This window comes from Apostichopus japonicus, chromosome 23 (genome assembly GCF_037975245.1).
Source record: "Apostichopus japonicus isolate 1M-3 chromosome 23, ASM3797524v1, whole genome shotgun sequence".
Taxonomy (NCBI): Eukaryota; Metazoa; Echinodermata; class Holothuroidea; order Aspidochirotida; family Stichopodidae; genus Apostichopus; species Apostichopus japonicus.
Window position 1 is genome coordinate 14,780,393 of NC_092583.1, and position 20,047 is coordinate 14,800,439.

General features: G+C 36.3%; 1 protein-coding gene across 50 annotated transcripts in view; it reads left to right on the forward strand.

Moving 5' to 3' along the window:
• The window catches only part of LOC139964732 (uncharacterized), a 390,976-nt gene that overhangs the window by 28,810 nt on the left and 342,119 nt on the right, over window positions 1-20,047 (forward strand). For 48 of the 50 annotated variants that reach the window (XM_071966600.1, XM_071966625.1, XM_071966626.1 and 45 more), the window contains 12 exons: window positions 391-505; window positions 1,454-1,695; window positions 2,053-2,175; window positions 2,398-2,589; window positions 3,287-3,480; window positions 3,734-4,058; window positions 4,701-4,826; window positions 5,197-5,322; window positions 5,674-5,799; window positions 6,151-6,276; window positions 6,730-6,804; window positions 7,354-7,464. In XM_071966600.1, the coding sequence (XP_071822701.1) occupies window positions 391-505; window positions 1,454-1,695; window positions 2,053-2,175; window positions 2,398-2,589; window positions 3,287-3,480; window positions 3,734-4,058; window positions 4,701-4,826; window positions 5,197-5,322; window positions 5,674-5,799; window positions 6,151-6,276; window positions 6,730-6,804; window positions 7,354-7,464 (1,881 nt within the window). The remainder of the gene's footprint in view (window positions 1-390; window positions 506-1,453; window positions 1,696-2,052; window positions 2,176-2,397; window positions 2,590-3,286; window positions 3,481-3,733; window positions 4,059-4,700; window positions 4,827-5,196; window positions 5,323-5,673; window positions 5,800-6,150; window positions 6,277-6,729; window positions 6,805-7,353; window positions 7,465-20,047) is intronic. The other 2 variants (XM_071966609.1, XM_071966627.1) reach the window with 2 other exon arrangements.

Genomic DNA, 20,047 nt, shown 5'->3' on the forward strand with positions numbered 1-20,047 from the left:
TTGATGTAGCTGTTGCTAAAAGTGCACTGAGGGTTGATAAACAAGTACTGTTGGCCAGCACTTTAAAGTGGATTTGGTCCCTGAGGGTCGGATCTGTTTGATGAACATATATTATTGGCAAGCAATGCACAGAGGGTAGATTTGGGTGCTGGTTGAGGAGTGTTTTTTATAGACTAGAGAAAGATACAGCTACATTGTAACCGGCTATATATATATATATATATATATATCAGTCATTTGGCTGCCATCTTGTTACACTTTTCATTATGTGTTTTAGTTAACTGGAAGATGAGAATATTGATAAAGTCGGCATAATTTAAGTTATCTTTCATAGATTGTCCTTATCCGTACAGTAATCTATTATTTGTTTACAATGTTATTTTTTCTTAGGCCTTTGTCACCATGGATACCATTATACAGATTTGCCACAGTGAAATTCCAGTGGAATCAGTCCAGGAGGCGGAGTTAGCGTTAAGAATTCTTACAGAGAATCAAGAGAAAGCCAGTGAGTTGTTTGTAACATCTCATTAACGATAGTAATGATAAAAGTAGTCAAATGTATCGGTAGTGACTGTAGTCCTTTTAATAGCTGTACAAACAGATTTGTATGTGGATAAGAGCTTGATAGTACACCTATTATTAGGGTGGTAATCCAATCAACTGTTTTGGATCATTTAATGATTTATGTTTACAATGTTTACAGTATAGACTAGGATGTCCAATTAGAACACTGTTGATTACTCCTGGATAAGTTATCCACCCTGATTTTTCTCTAAAAGGCAGAATCCGCACTCATTTCTCAGAAACTCCCAGCATTCGAGATGCTAGGTTTCATTGGCTGAATTTGCCACTGTTTATCCACTCGATCACTTGGTGTTCCATCCTGTTCCCTAAGGTTGTCATATATCTCACAGACATAAAAATGCTGGGAGAAAGCTGGATGTTACTTCTGTCCTGTAAGTTTGTGCAGTTACAATGAAACACATCCTAACCCACAGCATAGTTGATGAGATACGAAAAGTGGTCACCATGATTTGGTTTACAATATTATTGTAACAAATGTCATTCAGACCTGTAGCTGTTAAGTTGTTGCTGGTTGGTTGCATTAATACCAAACTTGCCAGACAACTGCAAGTGTAGTTCATGTCAGGTCTGGTGATTTGCATTCAAATATGCTTTGCCTCTTTCAGCTGGTGCTATCTAGCAGTTTTTAATCATTTGATAACAAGAAACTTCTTCCTAGAGGTGCTGCTTATACATAATGTTTGATAAAAAGTTTAATAGCTCATATATGATGTAAGTTCCACCGGTAAACGTTCATTTTATGTTTCTGTATCTGTCGTCTGTTAACGACGGATTTGATGAAACACACCAAGGTGAGATTAAAATGCAAAAACGTTACTATCTAGGAAGTCTGTGTTGCTAAAAATTTGACTATATCTTTTTGTCTTAGGTTACCTTATCGACAGGGCAATCCAAGAAGGTCACTCACTTCTAGAGATGCTGGGCTTGCCAATCAAAAACGCATTTGGACGAGACATCACCCCAGACTTGCGGGAAGAAGAACAACACGTGAGAGACTTAATCGCAAGACTGCAGGGTAGGAAAGCGAGCAGCGAAGACCTCGTCCGAATCCGCCATCTGAAATTGACCCAGATCATCCAACTACGCACATGTGAGAAAGATACTGAACAGGTAATGTAGTGATGTCATCTAATGGTAATTTATTTATCTAGAATTCCAAGTAAAATAAAGTCTCAAAAAAGAAGGAAATTTAACATTTTAGAAGTAGTTTAGCAGTTTGGGGTTTATGAATTTTGTTGATCATTAATGACGGAAAATACTATAGTTCTGTGTATAAATACTGCCTTGAATATTTGCATCTGTGTAGCATTGTTTTCCCAGTGTGCGTAGCATATTGCAATTACGATGCGATACCAGGTAAGTTTGCTTCAGTGATAAAAATTGAAATGTTATGAAGAGCAGAAACGTGAAATTGAATTTTTGAATTTAATGATGAAATTAATTTTGTATTTGTTTCTCAAACAATAGGCAATCATGTGGCTGCTGGAACTGGTGGAGGTGATGATCAGACAACATATTGATATAGGACACACTCCTCAAGAAGCAGAACAACTCAAAAAAGAACATGAAAAATTTGGCTTCACTGCAAAGGTAAGAAAAAAAACTTTTCAACTGTTGTCTTCCTCACTTTAGTCTGGGCATGATAACAGGTGAATAACTAGACTACTGCATCCATGTAATTTTATAAGATGGAAAAAGCTGATATTTTAAAGATTTTTGGGTAACAAATGATTCACATATTGCACAATTCTTTTTTCACCTGAAACATGATTAATTTAATATTTGTTTACTCTTTTTTTCTTTTTGTAACAGGAGAGTTACGAATACGGCAAAGAGCTTGTGAAGACGTCTCTGGGCCTTCGTAGATCATTGAAGCTAGATCTCAGGCCAAATTATGATAAAGCACAACGATTGGAGAGTGCCTGGCACCAGTTCTCTCAAGCTTTGGCTGAGAGGTCTTCCAGGCTGTCAGTTTCGCTCATGTTTCACACAAATTTTGACCAGGTAAAGCATAGTAAAAGTTATCTATTACTTTGAGCTTGACATGGAATTTCACCATGAAATAAATCAATGCCTTGTATTCTGTTGTAATCAATCATTTATTCCTTTCTAACTTCCTGATCTCAAATCCCTTATCTGCCATTTTGCACTGTGATGCCTCAAATAATGTGTGTGTGATCCCTGTGTAGATATATGCAAGGTTGCTGTGACTTCTGACTGTTACCCACAGCAGAGGACGACCATAGTGATTTGCCTCAGTTGCTGTTAAACAGGGTTTGTAACCCCTTTTTAGCCAATCATTCTTTTCTCTTTTTTAAAATTTATGCCTCAATTCTCAGTCTGATTTGTGTTGGTAAGTTACTATTGGAAAGGACATTATAGTAGATCAGTTGTTGATTGGTGTGAAGTGAAACGTTTATGCCTTACTCTGGGAAAACTTGTCCATTTGTTCTCAAAACAAGCACCCCTAATCTTAAACCCTTCCGACAAGTCAATGATCTTGGTATTTCTTTTGGTGGTGACATCAAGAGATGGAAGATATGTCTCATGAAAAGGCTTGAGGTTTAGCCATGGGTTGTGTGAAAGGGGTGATGGGAGGATGGAGGGGGGGGTGGGGAGGAACCTTTAATCAATAAAATGCTTTACTACTTTGATGTCTGGAATATTTTGTTCTCACCTTCTCCATGTTTCTATTGTTCAGCTATTGTTTGACATCAACCAACTCTGTCAAGAAGTGGCTCCTAGGGTAGCAGACTCTAACCCTCAGGTAGTGGAAAGGGTGCTAGGGAGGTTTGAACCAAGAAGACAAGCTATTATGAAAGGATATACTGAAACTGTGTCTATGGGTCAAGCACTACTGAGCCGCATTGCTCTGCCTGTCGTTGCACCTGATAGGTAAGATGATTCACCCCATCTGTAAAAATAAAGATATGTCTGCTAGTATAAAGTAGTCCTGTTTGAAGGAACCCCATTTCTTATATGTATACAAAGTCATACGAAAACTATGTCAACATTGTGAAGCAGAATTTGCCATTTTCATGCTCAATATTTGCAGATTGTAAAGGGTAAAGTAACCACCTAAAGTGTTGACTAGTGTTTTAAGATGTGTACATGTTTTTAAATTTGGTGTATGTAATTTTCACTACAGAGCTGTGAGATCTCAAGAACCACCCGCCTCTCAAGACTCTCAAGGGGTCCTCCTTGCCCAGAAGATGGACACACTCTATGACAAAAAGAGGGAGATGGACATGCTCTGGGGTCTCCAGATTGGTACCCCTGTACACCAACGCAAAGTTCCCGACTGGGAAGTGGTCGCTCGTATGCAGGAAGGGGAGCGGAGGAGGCGAGATGGATCCCAAGGTGGAAGGGAACCCGAGAGGATAGTCGTAACACAGGGCGACCAGCTCGAGAGGATGCCGCCACGACAAGTTCAAGAACCAGATTTGATAATTCCATCTCAACAATCTTCGCAGGTAAGTTTAGTAAGTTGTAATATTCTGTTTCTTTTGCTCTTAAGGGTTCTGACACTGACTTCCAAAATTTTATGAAACTATTAAACTCAATGAGTAATTTCACACAAAAAATTGGAAATTCTTTTCACTTGGTTTGTTCACTAGTATACTTGAGAATAGAGGATTTTGTAATATCTCAAGTAATGTAAAGGAACTTGACTGCAGAAAATATTGTTACTTTGTTTCATTAATGGCTTAGTAAACCTCAAGGACATCTGTCAAATTTTGGAATTTCAAAGTTTAGCTTAGGTCTAAACTAATTTTTATAAGAATTTGTATGAAATTATTGAATGTCGTCAAGTGGTAACGAAAAATGCCAGACTGAAAAATTGCAATAAGTAAGTTGTAGGGAATCTGATGGAAAGTTGGAATTGTCTGTGCATGTTACCATAAAGCTGCAGGAAGATTTGAATCTCTTGACTCATGGAGCCAACTTGGCATATGTTTACCTCTTCTTTGGACCCCACTCGTCCTCCAATCTCCACACCTGCACCCCCGTTAACAATAAAATGCAAATCCTTGGCTTGGTGAAGATCTGTAGAGAAGACTTTATAAAGTTAATAAAGACAATTTTTACTAACCTTTCCATGTAACTATGTTCAGTTTTCAGCTCCACCTCCTTCACAACAGCAGATGGGACCAGGGGGTGACCCAAGAGGCAGACCAGACTCTCGCAATTCACAAGGATCTAGAACATCGCAGGGTTATCCTGGACAGCAAGCAGTCCAGGTGATCATTTTTGTCATCATTTGCTTCCTAATTTAGTTTAAATCTGTTAAGTATATTGGAAAGTAACAATTTAAAACCAAAAAGGTTGAAAACCATGGGATGTACAAGTTGGTTTGTTGACTTGTTTGAGGAAAGAAAAGTATTTGCCGGATTGAAATGCATTAACTGTATTTTTTACTCAAAGAGCCAACATGGAATGTTTCCATCCTCTTTGACCCCAATCGTCCTCCCATACCCCCACCCCCATCCCCCACCCCCCTCCCTGTTAACAATCAAATGAAAATTCTTGGCTTTATGAAGATCTGTAGAGAGGACTTTATAAAGTTAATAAAGAAAATTTTTACTAACCTATCCATGTAACTATGCTCAGTTTTCAGCTCCACCTACTTCACAACAGCAGATGGGACCAGGGGGTGACCCAAGAGGCAGACCAGACTCTAGCAGTTCACAAGGATCTAGGACATCGCAGGGTTATCCTGGACAGCAACCAGTCCAGGTGATAATTTTTGTTACCATTTGCTTTGTAATTTAGTTTAAATATGTTAAGTATATCTGAAAGTAACAATTTAAAATAAAAAAGTTTGAAACCATTGCATGTACAACTGGGTTGGTTGACTTGTTTGAGGAAAGGTATTTGCCGTTTTGAAATGCGTTAACTGTATTTTTTACCCAAAGAACCAACATGGAGTGTTCCATCCTCTTTGACCCCAATCGTCCTCCCATACCCCCACCCCCATCCCTGTTAACAATCAAATGAAAATCCTTGGCTTTATGAAGATCTGTAGAGAGGACTTTATAAAGTTGATAAAGAGAGTTTTGACTAACCTTTCCATGTAACTATGTTCAGTTTTCAGCTCCACCTCCTTCACAACAGCAGATGGGACCAGGGGGTGACCCAAGAGGCAGACCAGACTCTCGCAATTCACAAGGATCTAGGACATCGCAGGTTTATCCTGGACAGCAATCAATACAGGTGATCATTTTTGTTATCATTTGCTTCGTATCTTAGTTAAAAAATTATGGGTATATTGAAAAGTAACAATTCAAACAAACAATGTTGAACCATAGGATAAACAACTGCGTTGGTTGAATTGTTTGAGGAAAAGTATTTGCCGGTTTGATATGTGTTAACTGTATTATTTACTCATGGAGCCAACTTGGCATGTTTCCATCCTCTTTGGACCCCACTCGTCCTCCAACCCCCCCACCCCCATCCCAGTTAACAATAAAATGCAAATCCTTGGCTTTATGAAGATCTGTAGAGAGGACTTAATAAAGTTAATAAAGAGAGGTTTTACTAACCTTTCCATGTAACTATGTTCAGTTTTCAGCTCCACCTCCTTCACAACAGCAGATGGGACCAGGGGGTGACCCAAGAGGCAGACCAGATTCTAGCAGTTCACAAGGATCTAGAACATCGCAGGGTTATCCTGGACAGCAACCAGTCCAGGTGATCATTTTTTTATCATTTGCTTTGTAATTTAGTTTAATTTTTTTGGGTATATTAAAAAGTAACAATTTAAAACAAAACATGTTGAAACCATGGGATGAACAACTGGGTTGGTTGAATTGTTTGAAGAAAAGTATTTGCCGGTTTGAAATGCATTAACTGTATTTTTGAGTGGATTAAATGGGAAATCTGTAAATTTTTTGTTGTTTAGTGTTAATTATTGCATAATTTACTCAGAAAGAGAAACATCAGCAAATTAGGAAAAGTATTAAGAAAATGTTAAAATTACTTGATTTTGAAATTTTTGTGTGTAAACAATAAAATTTTCAAGGAATCAAGTAATTCTTCAGAGCTAGAAATTGTTACGGAAAAGTATTCTCAAACTAATTCTGAAACCAAAAAACGAATTTTAAATCCTTCTTGAAAGTTAAACTTTTCTGAATTCCCTTACAGAGAGGACCCTCATTTGACAAGAGAAGCCACCCAGATGCCCGAAACATGCAAGGATACCCAGGAAAAGTCAATGGAGTAAGCTTTGCTACATCTTTTCATACTGAAAGATTTTGGTCTAGTTTATATAAATGTATGAAATGTGTGATTTTATGCACAGAGCTTAGTTTTTTAAAGTTTGGGTGTATTGTACATCTAGCGATAGAATCGAGACATGTTGCATATACTTAGCAGGTTGTTCTGAAGTTAGGAAGAATTACTAGGGAAGTGGAGGGGGAGGGGGGGGGAGGGAAGGGTGGATGAGGGATGGTATTGATGGTTTGAATTGGGTTTGTAAATGACTTGAAGAGTTACTTGGGCTAGGGGGGCTTCTGGGTTTGTAGTAAGGATCAAGCAATAAACTGTACAAGTGATGTTAACAAATTTTAGCATTGCAAGAATTGTTGCACTGCCGTAATAAATTTAGAGAAAACTTTGTTAACTGGTCAAGGAATCGACTTTGTTGAGGAATCAACCTTCATATGTTCCTATAAAACATCCTTCTTGGCATTTCTTTTGCTTTCGTCACCTTTATGTTCTTTCATGTTCTCCAGAAAAGTTCACATTTTCTCATTTCTTTTCTTACAGCACATCCCAGGACAAGGCCAAGGGATGATATCCCCAGAAGAGACGGATTCCGCTAGTTCTCAGGACGACGCACAAAAGAGATTCCAGGAATGGCAAGCAAAAGTCATCCAGGTAAGACCTTATTTGACTTTCATTGCATCTTTGCTTAACAAGGGCAATGTGAAACACATTGCTGAAATACTAAAAATGTTGCAATGTTATTTTGAGTTGCTTGCTTTGACCTCAATTGTTTTGTGGTAAGGAAGGGAAAGGTTCATCATAAGATTTTGTTATCTGGGAATGTGAGTAAATTGAAAGAGAGGATGTGAGCAATATTGAACAGACGTTAGTAAGTCAAATAATTCACAATTCTTGAGATGATTATAGCTGTCACATACAGTGGTAAGAAGTAAGAGGTGAGGAATGGGGTGGTTTGGGGTGTTGTGGAGAAGGTGCAGTGGGGGTAATAGAAATTGATTTTTTATTCATTGCCATGTGTTACAAACCTTCAGATTGTACATAAGTCTCTATAGCTTTGTTGCAATACTATTTCTGTATGTAGGACGAGATTACAAAACAAAGGCCGTGAGGTTCCAGAAACTGTAGTAGTGCTCTCTAAAATTTAATTAATACCCTGCTCTACCAGACTATCTCTGAATGGTAGCCTGAGGTTAACATCTTGATTTGGAGCTGCAGTCTCTCTACTGTAATGTATTTATATTGACATCTTCAAACCTGAACCAACTTAACTTACATTGTTGGAATTGTATGCAAGTATGTGTGACTCACTTTAATTTTGATAGAATAACTTTGAATTGTTTAATGGCATAACCTCATCACTTTTTGAAGAACATAATCACTCTGTGTACAAATGATATTCGTAATGGTTCATGAATAGTATGGAAGATATATCAAAAGTCTTGGTGATGGAACCATCAAGTTATTCTAGATGATACCCCTCCCCTCCCCCTCCCCTCCGTTCCTGTATGCTCCCCATCTGTGACTGAGGTATTTTGCCGGTGTTGGTTGTATTTGGATGGTTAACATACAAGTTACATCATTGGTGTCCTTACTGTACATAGGAAGCTGCTCCAGGTTTAGTAAGTAATATTTAAGGTTTGAATTTCACTGTATAATTAAATTTTAATTATATTACATGTGACAAGGAATCACTTGTCTAATTGGCTTTGTGGCCTACATTATTAATATGTAGTATTAAATATTATATGTAATGTGTATATATGTAAAGTGTAATATTATAAGACTCCAAGACAAACATTAGTTAACAATGGATACATGAGCTATTAGACATTCCAAATTCCAGTGTGAGAGTATTTCTACTTTTACCCTGGTTCTTCCCCATCCTATCTGTTAAATTGCCCCCTGCCCCCCTCCCCCTAGTACTAGTTCACTAAGACACAATGGCATCATTAGACAACTGAATATCATCAATGTTACATAGTGAAATCCTATAAAATCCTGTTGAATAATACATTTGTTTGTCTTCCACTCCGATGTTTATTATGGCTGTGTACTCCCACCAATGGTAGAATTTTCAGACATCTTAGTAGTCATAATATCGATAGCTATGTTTCCTTAAAGTGTAAAGGATATTGTTATCTTAAATCAAAACATTCTTGAATGGTGACATCATGTTTATGCTATGCTCATGAATCATGTTCAGAAACTTTCTCAGAAAAATTTGATCTCATGTCTGACAATTATCTTCATTTGTTTGTGGTGACATTACTTAAAGTAATAGCATATATGAAAAGGCCCTACCTTTTTGCACCCTTAAGGACTCTGAATCAGAGAAAAATTTTGCCAAAGGAGAGTGTGAGACCCCTCCTTTATAGACCCTAGACCCCTAGGCTTTGCACTTGACATCCAGGTCACCCTTAGGGCTCCCTACTTTCTATTTCTGGCTGTAGCCTCAGGGATAGATATGTCTATGGTTCAGGGTATTTACTTTAGAAGAGATGTTGTCTATTAAATACCACCAACTGCTTTTAATGGTAAGACATGTTGCAATAAATCAAGGCTCTTCTCCTTTCAACATTCTTTGCCTTTGATCTTTGAGCACAAATCATTTCTTAGAGACACCATTATATCAGATGGGGCTTCATTTTGTACAAGTTTTTAACATGCTTTTAACCCAATGTCTACCACTGACTGACTCAGCAATCAAACATTCATCCTCTATTATTGGAAGAGTTAAAATGTAAAATAACTTGTAGTAGTTTTAATTCTTTGTTGTCATGCACAGAAGTACAAGCCAGCTAGGGAAGTAAAATTGCATGTGTATGGCTTAGAACTATTCAGCATTTGACCTACCACAAAGCAAAAACTATTGCTATTAAAATTAAAATTAAGAAAAACTGCAACAACTGTTCAGATTGACAGTTTTGAACTTGGCCGGTTATTAACTTACTTAATGTTATTAATGTTACTTTTCTTTTGCAATGAATATAAAACTAGTAACATCAAAGAGGAGGGTAATAAAAGCACTTAACCCCCCCCCCCCCCCCCGAAATAGAAACAAAAACAGAAAACAAAACTAACTAATCGATAATAGTTTGGAATCTTTATTTCTGTTGTTTATTCTTCTTTCTTTCCTGTCAATGGAAAACTTAAGTGTGCTCCTTTAATTACTGACTATGGCATTTAAGAAGATGTCCAACCACAACATAAGAGCACTCAGAAAGATAACTCTGGTATCAAGCTGATTAGAAAGAGAAGTTTTGAAATCCTGCAGGGAACCCTGGAATCAGATTTCCATTAAAACCGAACTGTGAGAAGTCTATCTGGCTGGCTTTACTCACGATCTGCCTAGGTTTTAGAATAGCACTGCTGTGAATGCACAATTGTACATGTGGGAGCAATTATATGTATGCAAAAAATCTTGTATAAATGAATCAAGAATTGATACATGGATCAGAATCTTGTGTAAGAATTATGTTTCTAGGCAGTGCAGAATTATCTGGTAGACATATAACGCAATGGCCCCAAGGATCAAGGTAGCCTCAAGGTTAGTGTGTGCCCAAGGTAAGGGCCCACAAGGTCAAGGGGCTCCCAAGGTCAATGACCCCAGTGTCAAGGGACTCATGTTATCACTTTCAGGAATAGGAAAGACAACTTTCTATTCTTGGTCTGTGCCTGCAACACTTCATAAGGGAGGGGAGGGGGGATTAGACTTAGTATATGATGTCTTAGGTCTCCAGAGGGGTGTTACCCCAGGACTGTCAGAATAGTATCAGATTTATTTTCTTTGAGGTTTGTGAACAGATTAGTGAGAGGTAAACTTCATGATGCCACATTATTGGCAAATTCTGTATAAATATAAGCTACCTTTTTGCATTTTGTGCCAATTATCAAACAGTTTTACCCAACCTACAAAGAATTACTGAAAATAAGTTTGGCAACGGTAACACCAATACCTCTGCCTAGAGTTTTGCACAAAAAGGAAAGTTTTGTTTGTATTTAGTACTTTGACTTCATTTGAGAAGTCCTGTAAACCAGTTTGATATCTGTCAACTTTCATACCATTCTATCTAGTTTTATTTTACCTTAATTCATCAAGCTTTTTGAGCTTATAAAACTACTACTCTTTGTCAAAGTGCTAATTTTGTTTCCCTCCATTGGTATTCAACAGTCATGTACATTTTTCTTCATGAATATTCAGTGATATCAGTGATACACACAACTTCTAACAACTGAAATGTGTTATGAAAGATACTAATGCAAGAGTTTTGTAACTCTTATTAAATGTCTGCTTTTCAGTATTCCCCTTCAAATATTCTCTGGCCATCTCGTGTATTAAAAGTGGACATCAAAGTCCCATAAACCCTGTCTCAAGGGTGATTAAAAGTCACTCCCACGGCTGCAGCTGGTGATAGGTCTGTCAAATATTTCTGATCAGCGCAGCTTGTGTGTCAGAGATTCTTCGTGATTAGCATCGTAGTCATATCATTATAAATAGAACCTTGAAATCCTCCTTCGGCATTCCATGATGAAAAGGCTTTCAAAGAAGTAAATTGTGGGAGAGCTTTCAGAAGGAGCTATATCATATTTAAAGTTGGAAAAATGTTTTGGGAAGTTATATATTGATATAAGTATCATAAAAATTAAAAGTACATTATAACCTTGATTTATCACAGAAATATTGTTGTTTGTATTGGAAGTCTAAATTCATTTTCCAAAATAAAAAATTGAAATAGCTAGTTATGAGTGTTGCATTGTGTTCCTCACCAAGCAAAATAAACCAACCAGCAACTTTTTGAGTTGATGTTTGGAAAGTCTTGATACAAATTCCTGAAATTCAGGTCCCAAGATGCATTTCATAAACTTGATTATTTATGTTTCCTTTCAATTAATTAAAAAAGGTAATTAGTTTTGAAGTTGTTCATTTTCATGTGTTAAGTGGTGAAAAGAAAGTTTCTGTTGGTGATGAAATGTTGAGAATCAAATTATATCCATTAAGTACTAATTAATATTAATATTCATAATGTTGGAGCAATGTAACAGGGTCTCTTAGTTAGATCTTCTATCTAAGTTGACCATTGATTAAATGTAAAATTTCAAACCAACAAGCAGTTAGGTATACAAATTTGTAGGATCAAGTTTAAGATATGGAACTTTCTTGCTAAATTTATGAAAGATGAAAACTTTCAACTTTCTGCAATATTTTCTTCTACTTCTTGTTTTATATTAATCTGGGTTGATGTTACAAAATTTCAGCTAAATTGATAAATTCATGATACAGTGTTTTTAGTAAATAAATGGAATTATTATTCAATTCACAGAAATGTTCAGACTTTCTTTAATAAAGTGCAAAGTAACTCTGTCATAGCCAAAATGTAAGAAAAATGTTTGAAATCATTGGTTTAATGTTGAAAAATGCAGAAAATAGCATAGAAATTAAACAAAATTGCTGTTAGCAAATAATTTGAATATGGTGTTTAAATGAGTGAACCACTGATTGTTTCTATAGACATGTTCTGTTTCTGTAACACAATTTCAAAGAATTGTTTGTCACTCCACAGTAATGCTAAAGGAATGATTCTATGTAGACAGTCACACATCTGAAATCATCCATAGCATCTTGTTTACTACCTCTCACAAGACCTCAAGGTCTCCTGTAATCTTAATAAGAAACAGTTCATGTTATTTTTCTGGTGTTTGTATGATTCATGTGAGCCGATGACACTTCTCCAAACTTTTAAAGAGGCAGTATGTGTACTTTAAAGCACTTTGCAAGTGTCCATTACACGATTATCAATTACCACCACCTCCCTCCTCTCGCCTCTCACCAAAAGAGAAGCACTTTACCATCGCAGATGAATGAGAGATTTAATCATCACATGTACATGTATGTGATGATGTGGAAAAACCTGTGAGTGTGTATCTGTACTTAATGTCTTTTTTGTAACATCATTAAAGTAATCGCTCCAAATGTAATTAAAAAATATATCTAATCAGCAATATTTAAGGTTCAGTGTACTTTTTAATACTTCAGAATTTAATATTTAGTTATGCTAAAGAAGGTTGTGTGTATGGAGTCAGTTTTGAAAGCAGCTTTTGAAATAATCTTGACATAAATGTTTCAATTCCATTTGATACCAAGGCCATAACAATGTAGTCAAGTTTAATTCCCAGATATTGTTTAATGTTGAAAATATTGAAGTTTTCCACAATTTATGTGTCACATGTGAACAGCACTGCTGCTATGTGAAGTGTGTGCACAGTGAAAAGCTGAGGATGGAATCAAATTCAGATTATTTAATTCACACATACCAGATATATTATTCTCCAAAGGCTATGCACTAAAACACTGGTCAAGCACAACAACATGTTTAGCCTCATTTTAACTAATATATATTACTGTTAACCAAAAAAACAAAACAAATTTGACCCTTAGTTACACTACTAAATAATTAAGAAATATATAGTTTTGTAAATCAAAGTGAATATGAACAAAATCTAAATATAGGACATTCGTCATACGTCAAATAACTTAATTCAGCACAAATAACTTGCCCTAAATTGTCGCAAGTTAGCTTTCTAACCCTCCTCTGATAAGGCTATTACTATTATTAGGGTGAATTTACAGTATAAACCCACGACAGAATAGCGACAGACCCCTGGTGGCGCATCAAGCTTACAACCTCTTTAATTTTGTCCTCTCATTAAAAAGGTTAGCTGCCTCCCGTTTTCTTCCACATCTCAGTGACTCCCCGTCTCTGTGGTATGCCTCCATCCTCCTATCCAAATATAGAGGCTGAGGCATCTCTGGTATGAAACTCGAAGCCTCTCTGTAAAAGATGGAGAGTCTTGGAGTTTAATAACCAGTCATATGCAGCAGCATCTGTGTATTGCTCGCTAGCGTCTGTGAGGAATTACACATATCGCTATTAAATCTGTACAGAACTTCATGTAGTTATTGTATACCTTTACGTGTTTTGGACTGCTTACATCCCTATGGCATCTCATTGGATTGTGACTTTTTTTCTGTGAACTTTTTCTGGAGTTGAAGTGTTTTTTTCTTTTAATTTTATTAAACATTTAGCTTGCCGTTTTGTGCCTGTCGTTTTTTTTGTTAAAGAAAAGTGTTTGAAAGGAAATACCAAAGTTTCAATCGTCTTCATAAATGGTATAAAGGAATTAACCGATTGAAATATCGGATAATGGCGACCACGGAAGAGGGACAAGTGGTGTCATCTAGTGATAGGCCGATGGTTACCACGATTAGTACTGTAGCCATTCAGGCTGGAGATGCTAGGATAGTACTTGCAGTTCTTCATGTAAGTTCTCTTGATGACGATGATGATATAGTTAGCATCACCATGGTGATATAACAAAGTTATGTGTGCTTTGTCTGTGCAGTTACTGCAATTATTTATTAATGTATTGAGGCATACACCCTTGTTGATAATTTCTGACCTTTTATCCTGCATAGCCGCTAATTAGAATAATTTACAATATTTGACTTAGTTTTAATTAAGTTATTACTTGGGCATAATTTTAAAATATTGCAAGTACATACTACATATTTTCATTGCTCATAGATAATGTATGTTATAATGCTAAACATTTATGTTGCTCACAAATAATGTGTATTAATAAGGTTAAATATAAGAAATGTTTAATCTAAGCACTGGAGTTTGTTTTGCACTTGAATTATTCAGTGTAAATATTCTGATACAATAACACAGATATGTATGTATGCACATGTAATGAGTCGTTCATATCAGGTTTGACCTGGTACTGCAGGTCATTACTCTATGTAATGTACACAGTTGGAGGTCTAATTTATCAATTAATTACAGTGCCAATCAGTTAAATCATTCATGCCCCCCATGTGACCTTTAACTTTTCTCAAATTGGTTGAAATTCTTTCTCCACTACGCAAAAAAAAATATATAAATCACTGGAAGTTCATGCTTTGTGTAAAAAAACATTAATGTTTTAAGCAGAGAGGGGATTGTGTAGCATTCTAATTTTGAGTAGTAGTTTTTGAGGCTCTGCATTTGTCTCTTTAAAAGTACAACTGTACTACACAAAAAATCTGCTATTCATCTTTCTACCTGTATAGCAATTTCACCGTTTTGCAAGTACTGTAGCATTTTGCGATGCAATACCAGCTAAATTATCCCCCAGCACACCTACCGTATTAATGGCTTGAGTGGTCATGTGCCTTTTCAATGGAAAAGTTAATAATTGAAATTTGTGTATTTGCCCTTTACATGTAATTGATACCAATATGAAAAGGATTTTAGGCGATGAATGTTTAGGTTCAAATTCAAATTAGTTACTTATAACATGTGATTAGAAAATCTAGGAGGATCTCTTTGTAAACTGATCATTTGCAGTCTTTTTTTAGTAAATTGTTGATGAAACTGAACGGAAAAGGCAGCTTTTATTTAAAGAAAATGAACTTGTTGAATTGCTTGCTTGCGACTTAAAGCTGACTGAAAATTGTGCATTTTTACCAAACATTTTTTGAAAATCACCTCACTGTGACAGGCAGCCTTATATACACCTTAGATTAGGAAGTCTGGAGTCGGACCAACTTTCAACTAATGACTTGCAGGTGAAGAAGAAAAGTATTTAGCAGGTTTTTCTGTGAAGAGTTATTAGAATGATTAATTTCTCTTTAATTCAAAACACTTTGATAGAAAACAAATGTGATCAGAATGTTAATGTGATCAAAATGATATATCTTTCTGAATATTGTTTGATTTGTCAGTTCTTGGCTGATCAGTGGTGCCTCTGGACTCTTACTGAAAGTGTAACTGTTACATAGGGCATATACTGTGTGAGGTATACAGTATTCTAAGAGAGTTAACAGTGCATACTGTAATCACTAGTGTTTGCACGGGTCCAAAAATTGGGAACCGGGTACCCGGAAAAAAATTGTTTACCCTCGTGTATCACGATTTTCAAGAAATTACATATTGGATGCTGTAATAAATGCATTATATTCTCTACTGACAATGTTTTCATGTTCAAATACGTAGGTGTAAGATAAGGTATAAAACCTCCCTCAATAATTTTTATTTGCTTCTGTTTCTTTCATTAACTTGTTAATAAATTAATTATTTAATTATAATTAGCATTACTACTAACATCGCACAGCCGCCGCTGCTTATGCTAGCTGGTGCACGTCTATTGGATCAAACCATATAAATATCCAATTTAGCTCTTAAACAGTTTTTAATACTTCTATTATCCAGGGAGATTGCGCGATTCGTGCAATTTGGTCGCATTTGGAATAAACGATTAGTAAAAAGCCACTTGCGATTACTATTTTTTAGTTATCCCGTCTATATTCCATAAACATCGCGTAAAATTCCTTGTCAGCCTTTCCTTCTTTGAAATAAACGAATGAATAAATAATAATTTCTTCCACATTCTAGCCTAACACCACACTAAGTCAATGAGAAATCTAGCTAAGCCTAACCATCTGTTTATTTGCTGGAGTTGTGACGCAGTTATAAGACATCCATGGAATACTTTCGTTATTGCTGTTACGTTCGACCACATGGTTGCCTAACACCACACTAAGTCAATGGGGGTAGTCTAGCCTAGCCATCTGTTTATTAGCTGAAATTGTGACGCAGTTATAAGATATCTATGGAAAGCTTTCGTTATTGCTGTTATCTTCGAACACATGGTAGCCTAACAACACACTAAGTCAATGGAAAATCAGCCTAACCATCGGTTTGCAATTTTTTTTTTAAACAATCACACTTTGCGTATGATTCGGGTAATAAATTAGGAACCCGGGAGTATCGCGTCGAGCGGGCCCCTTCGTTATTGCTGTTATCTTTGACCACATTGTAGCCTAACACCACACTAAGTCAATGGGAAATCTGCCTAACCGTCGGTTTGCCAATTTTTTTTATATTTTTTTTTAAATCACACTTTGCTTAGGATTCGGGTAATAAATTAGGAACCGGGTAGTATCACGTCGGGCGGGTAGTCGGGTATCCGGATAACCCCTGCAAACATTAGTAATCAGGAACCTTGATCCATTATCCACAAAGAACAGTATGATATGGACAAGCCTGATAATTGGGAGAGAAAGGGGGGGGGGGCGGGGTGATGGAGGCAACAGCCCCAGGGCCATAGGTCAGTTAGGAACAGGGATAAAAATAATGTATTCACATTTTCATAATATACCTACGAAGTACAGAAGACATAAAAAAAAAATGGTGTGGCTGGTAACATTTTCCCTGGGGCCTGTTGTGGCTTTGGGTTCCCCTCCTGGCGGAAGAACTCCCAGTGGATTAAATACTTACTCTTATCGTTTGTATGGATAGTTTTACTGCTTCCTTTGAAGGATTTCTTTTGGTTTAGTAAAGAATGGTTGGAATTTTTAAACAAGACCCTTCTTGCATTCCTGCTGTCAAAGATACAGTAGTCTCAGGTTTTCCCTGGTCACCGTATCCTTGATTTTAGTTTAATACCATCAAACATTTTAATCCTGTGACCTCAATAACTGAAAACCTAAGCTAATTAATGATGTAGAGCTGACATTGAGTGCTGCAGTTGATACAATACAATTATTTTACTTCTGACCAGGTCAAATTTACCACTGAGATGGGAAAAAATAAGCTTGAATCTCTCTCACTACTGCATTTTAATTAATACCTCTTGGGCTAATTTCTGTGTTATTCATATTGGGATCAACTTACACTGTACAGGAATGCTGTGATTTTCAAATGTTATGTGGGATTAAGTAGGTATAGATATGTGTAAATGGGAAATTGCTGTCATGTGCTGTACATTAAAGTTTGGGGAAAAACATTATTAAAGGTATGCTGTAATGGCCCCAAATATGCTAGATCTTCAAATATGGTCACCTTTGGTCAAAATTCTTAAACTGTTTTTCTTACACCCTTCAAGGAAATTTATCTCACTGGGACAGTCAGTCATCTGTCTTTACCGTTTTTGTCATTGTTTATTCTAGATTGTTTGTAAAGCGCACAGGTGCATCGCCCGTAGTGCGCTATATACGTTTTTATTTACATTACATTACATCTTGTGTGTTCCTTAAAAATGTCTGAGAACAATTTGGAGAGTAAAGACCTCTGGGGAAAATACTTTTTGAAAACTTCTAGAAATTATAGCATGCTATAATTTAGAGCCTATACTGACTACCTTTCAGACATGTGTTTTTTTAAAGAAAATGGATTATAGCAGATAATTCATGTAGGTAGATTTGATTAGGTTTAAAGTTATTAATTAATGAGATTATATGTACATGGGGATAGCACCAATGTTAGTTGACTTTAGTGCCTGTTTGCTAAATACCTCTTAAAATTCAGCCAAACAGGAAAATATTAGCATGACATTGATGAATTCCTTATCCCATGATTTCAGCATGAAGAGTAGCTTTTGAGGTTTTCCATGATGAGTCTCTCCATGATGATTCTTTCCATGATTTCCATGATAGGTCTTTGCATGAGGAGTTTTTCCATGATGTGTGGAGGGTTAAAAGATATGTAGTCTCTAACAAGATACATATTGCTGATTTAAATACTGAATTTGTCAGAAAGTTGTAACTTGTCTACATTGAATTACAAAGTTGATTTGCTTTAAACTTTGTTTTAGAACAGAATGGTCTCACTTTTCCTCTTATGTATGCAATTAACCTATAGATATTATACTCTCATGTACATTTAATGTTACAGCATTGAACTGGAGAAGCAATCACTCCAAGCAATTGTTGCATATTAAGTTAACCCCACATTGGATTTAAGTGAGATGTTCCGGCTAGGCCCCTTCTAGATATATGGTAGAATGTCCATTAAATTTATATTGATGTGTTTTGCAAACGAAGTACTTAAAGAGCATGAGGTCATATGTAGTAGGCCTAAATAGTTTAAATCTAGGGTAAAATCGTGGCATAAGGACATGTACAGTAGGTGTTATTTTTCACTGTTCTCATACTTTGTGGGCAGGAAAGCATTTAATATTTCTGATAAGCAACAAGGTTTGCAATAAACTGTTTTAATTTAGACCGAAGATTGGATGGTGGTGCAAAAATGATTACTTTAGGAGGATTTAAAAACAGAATAATATATTGTTATGAATTCAAGTTTAAACTATCAATAAGAATTTATTAATATCTACATTGGCAATCTGAGTGTGACTTCAGATACATGCATCTTTTGTTGATACATGATGGTGCAGATAATTCCTCAGTATGCTGATAAACATAACACTGATATCATAGTGTCTCATTGATATTGTTTTAAACCTAATAGTTACTGATAGTATGTATAGTGCATATGCAGTATCTGGTTGCGTAAGATTTCATGTGCACTCTTGAAAGTGCTCTTTTACTTACACTTCCCCCTCTTCCTAGCCCTACACTTCCCCTCTCCCTAGTCCTACATCTCCCCCACCCTTCACCTCTCCCATCCTACACCTCCCCCATCCTAGTCCTCGCCCGCACTCTGTCCTGTTAATACCTCGGCGTACAAACTTAAGTGCCTTTCCACAATCAATTAAATCTTGAATAAAAGAAATTTAATCTGACTGTAAAGAATGTCCACTATCAGTTTTCATCTTTTTAATTTAAAGGATTCTCTCTGATTCCTTTGTCAGAATGAAATGCCTTTCTTCTTAGCTGGCAGCATATGGTGGTGTGTATAGTTTATTATGGTGCACGCAGTGCCCTGAGTAACTCAATGAGATTTGTGGTATTTGCTGTCCTGGTTGTAAACCCAGCAGGGTATTAATGAGTATGTCAAAAGTGAGTGCCCTGAAATTTTAGGAACTTGTTTCTTTGTACATATTGCTGTGGCTAGGTTGGGGTTGGTTGCACATGTTGAAGTATACTGTATCAATTGATATTGGTGTGTACAGTGTGAAGTGGACTTCATAGATAGTTTGTGTTGGGACCCCTTTCTAATCAAGAAAACAATTACTCTGTAATGTGAATGCATGTTTTGTGTCAGCATTAGTTACTGTCCCTGTATATCAAACTTCTGATACTGCTGTATATACAAATATACTCCTTCTATTCTCCTCAACCTCCTCCCATATCATTGACTCACTGCATATGATCCTACATCACTTCTTTGGCCTCTTTTCAATCTGTGAACCTTGATAAAATGTTAATAGCTTCCAAATTTGGTAATGAAATATTTAACAATATTTATATATTGTTATGAGAAGGCAGTTAATTGTCCGATCAGTAGTGACC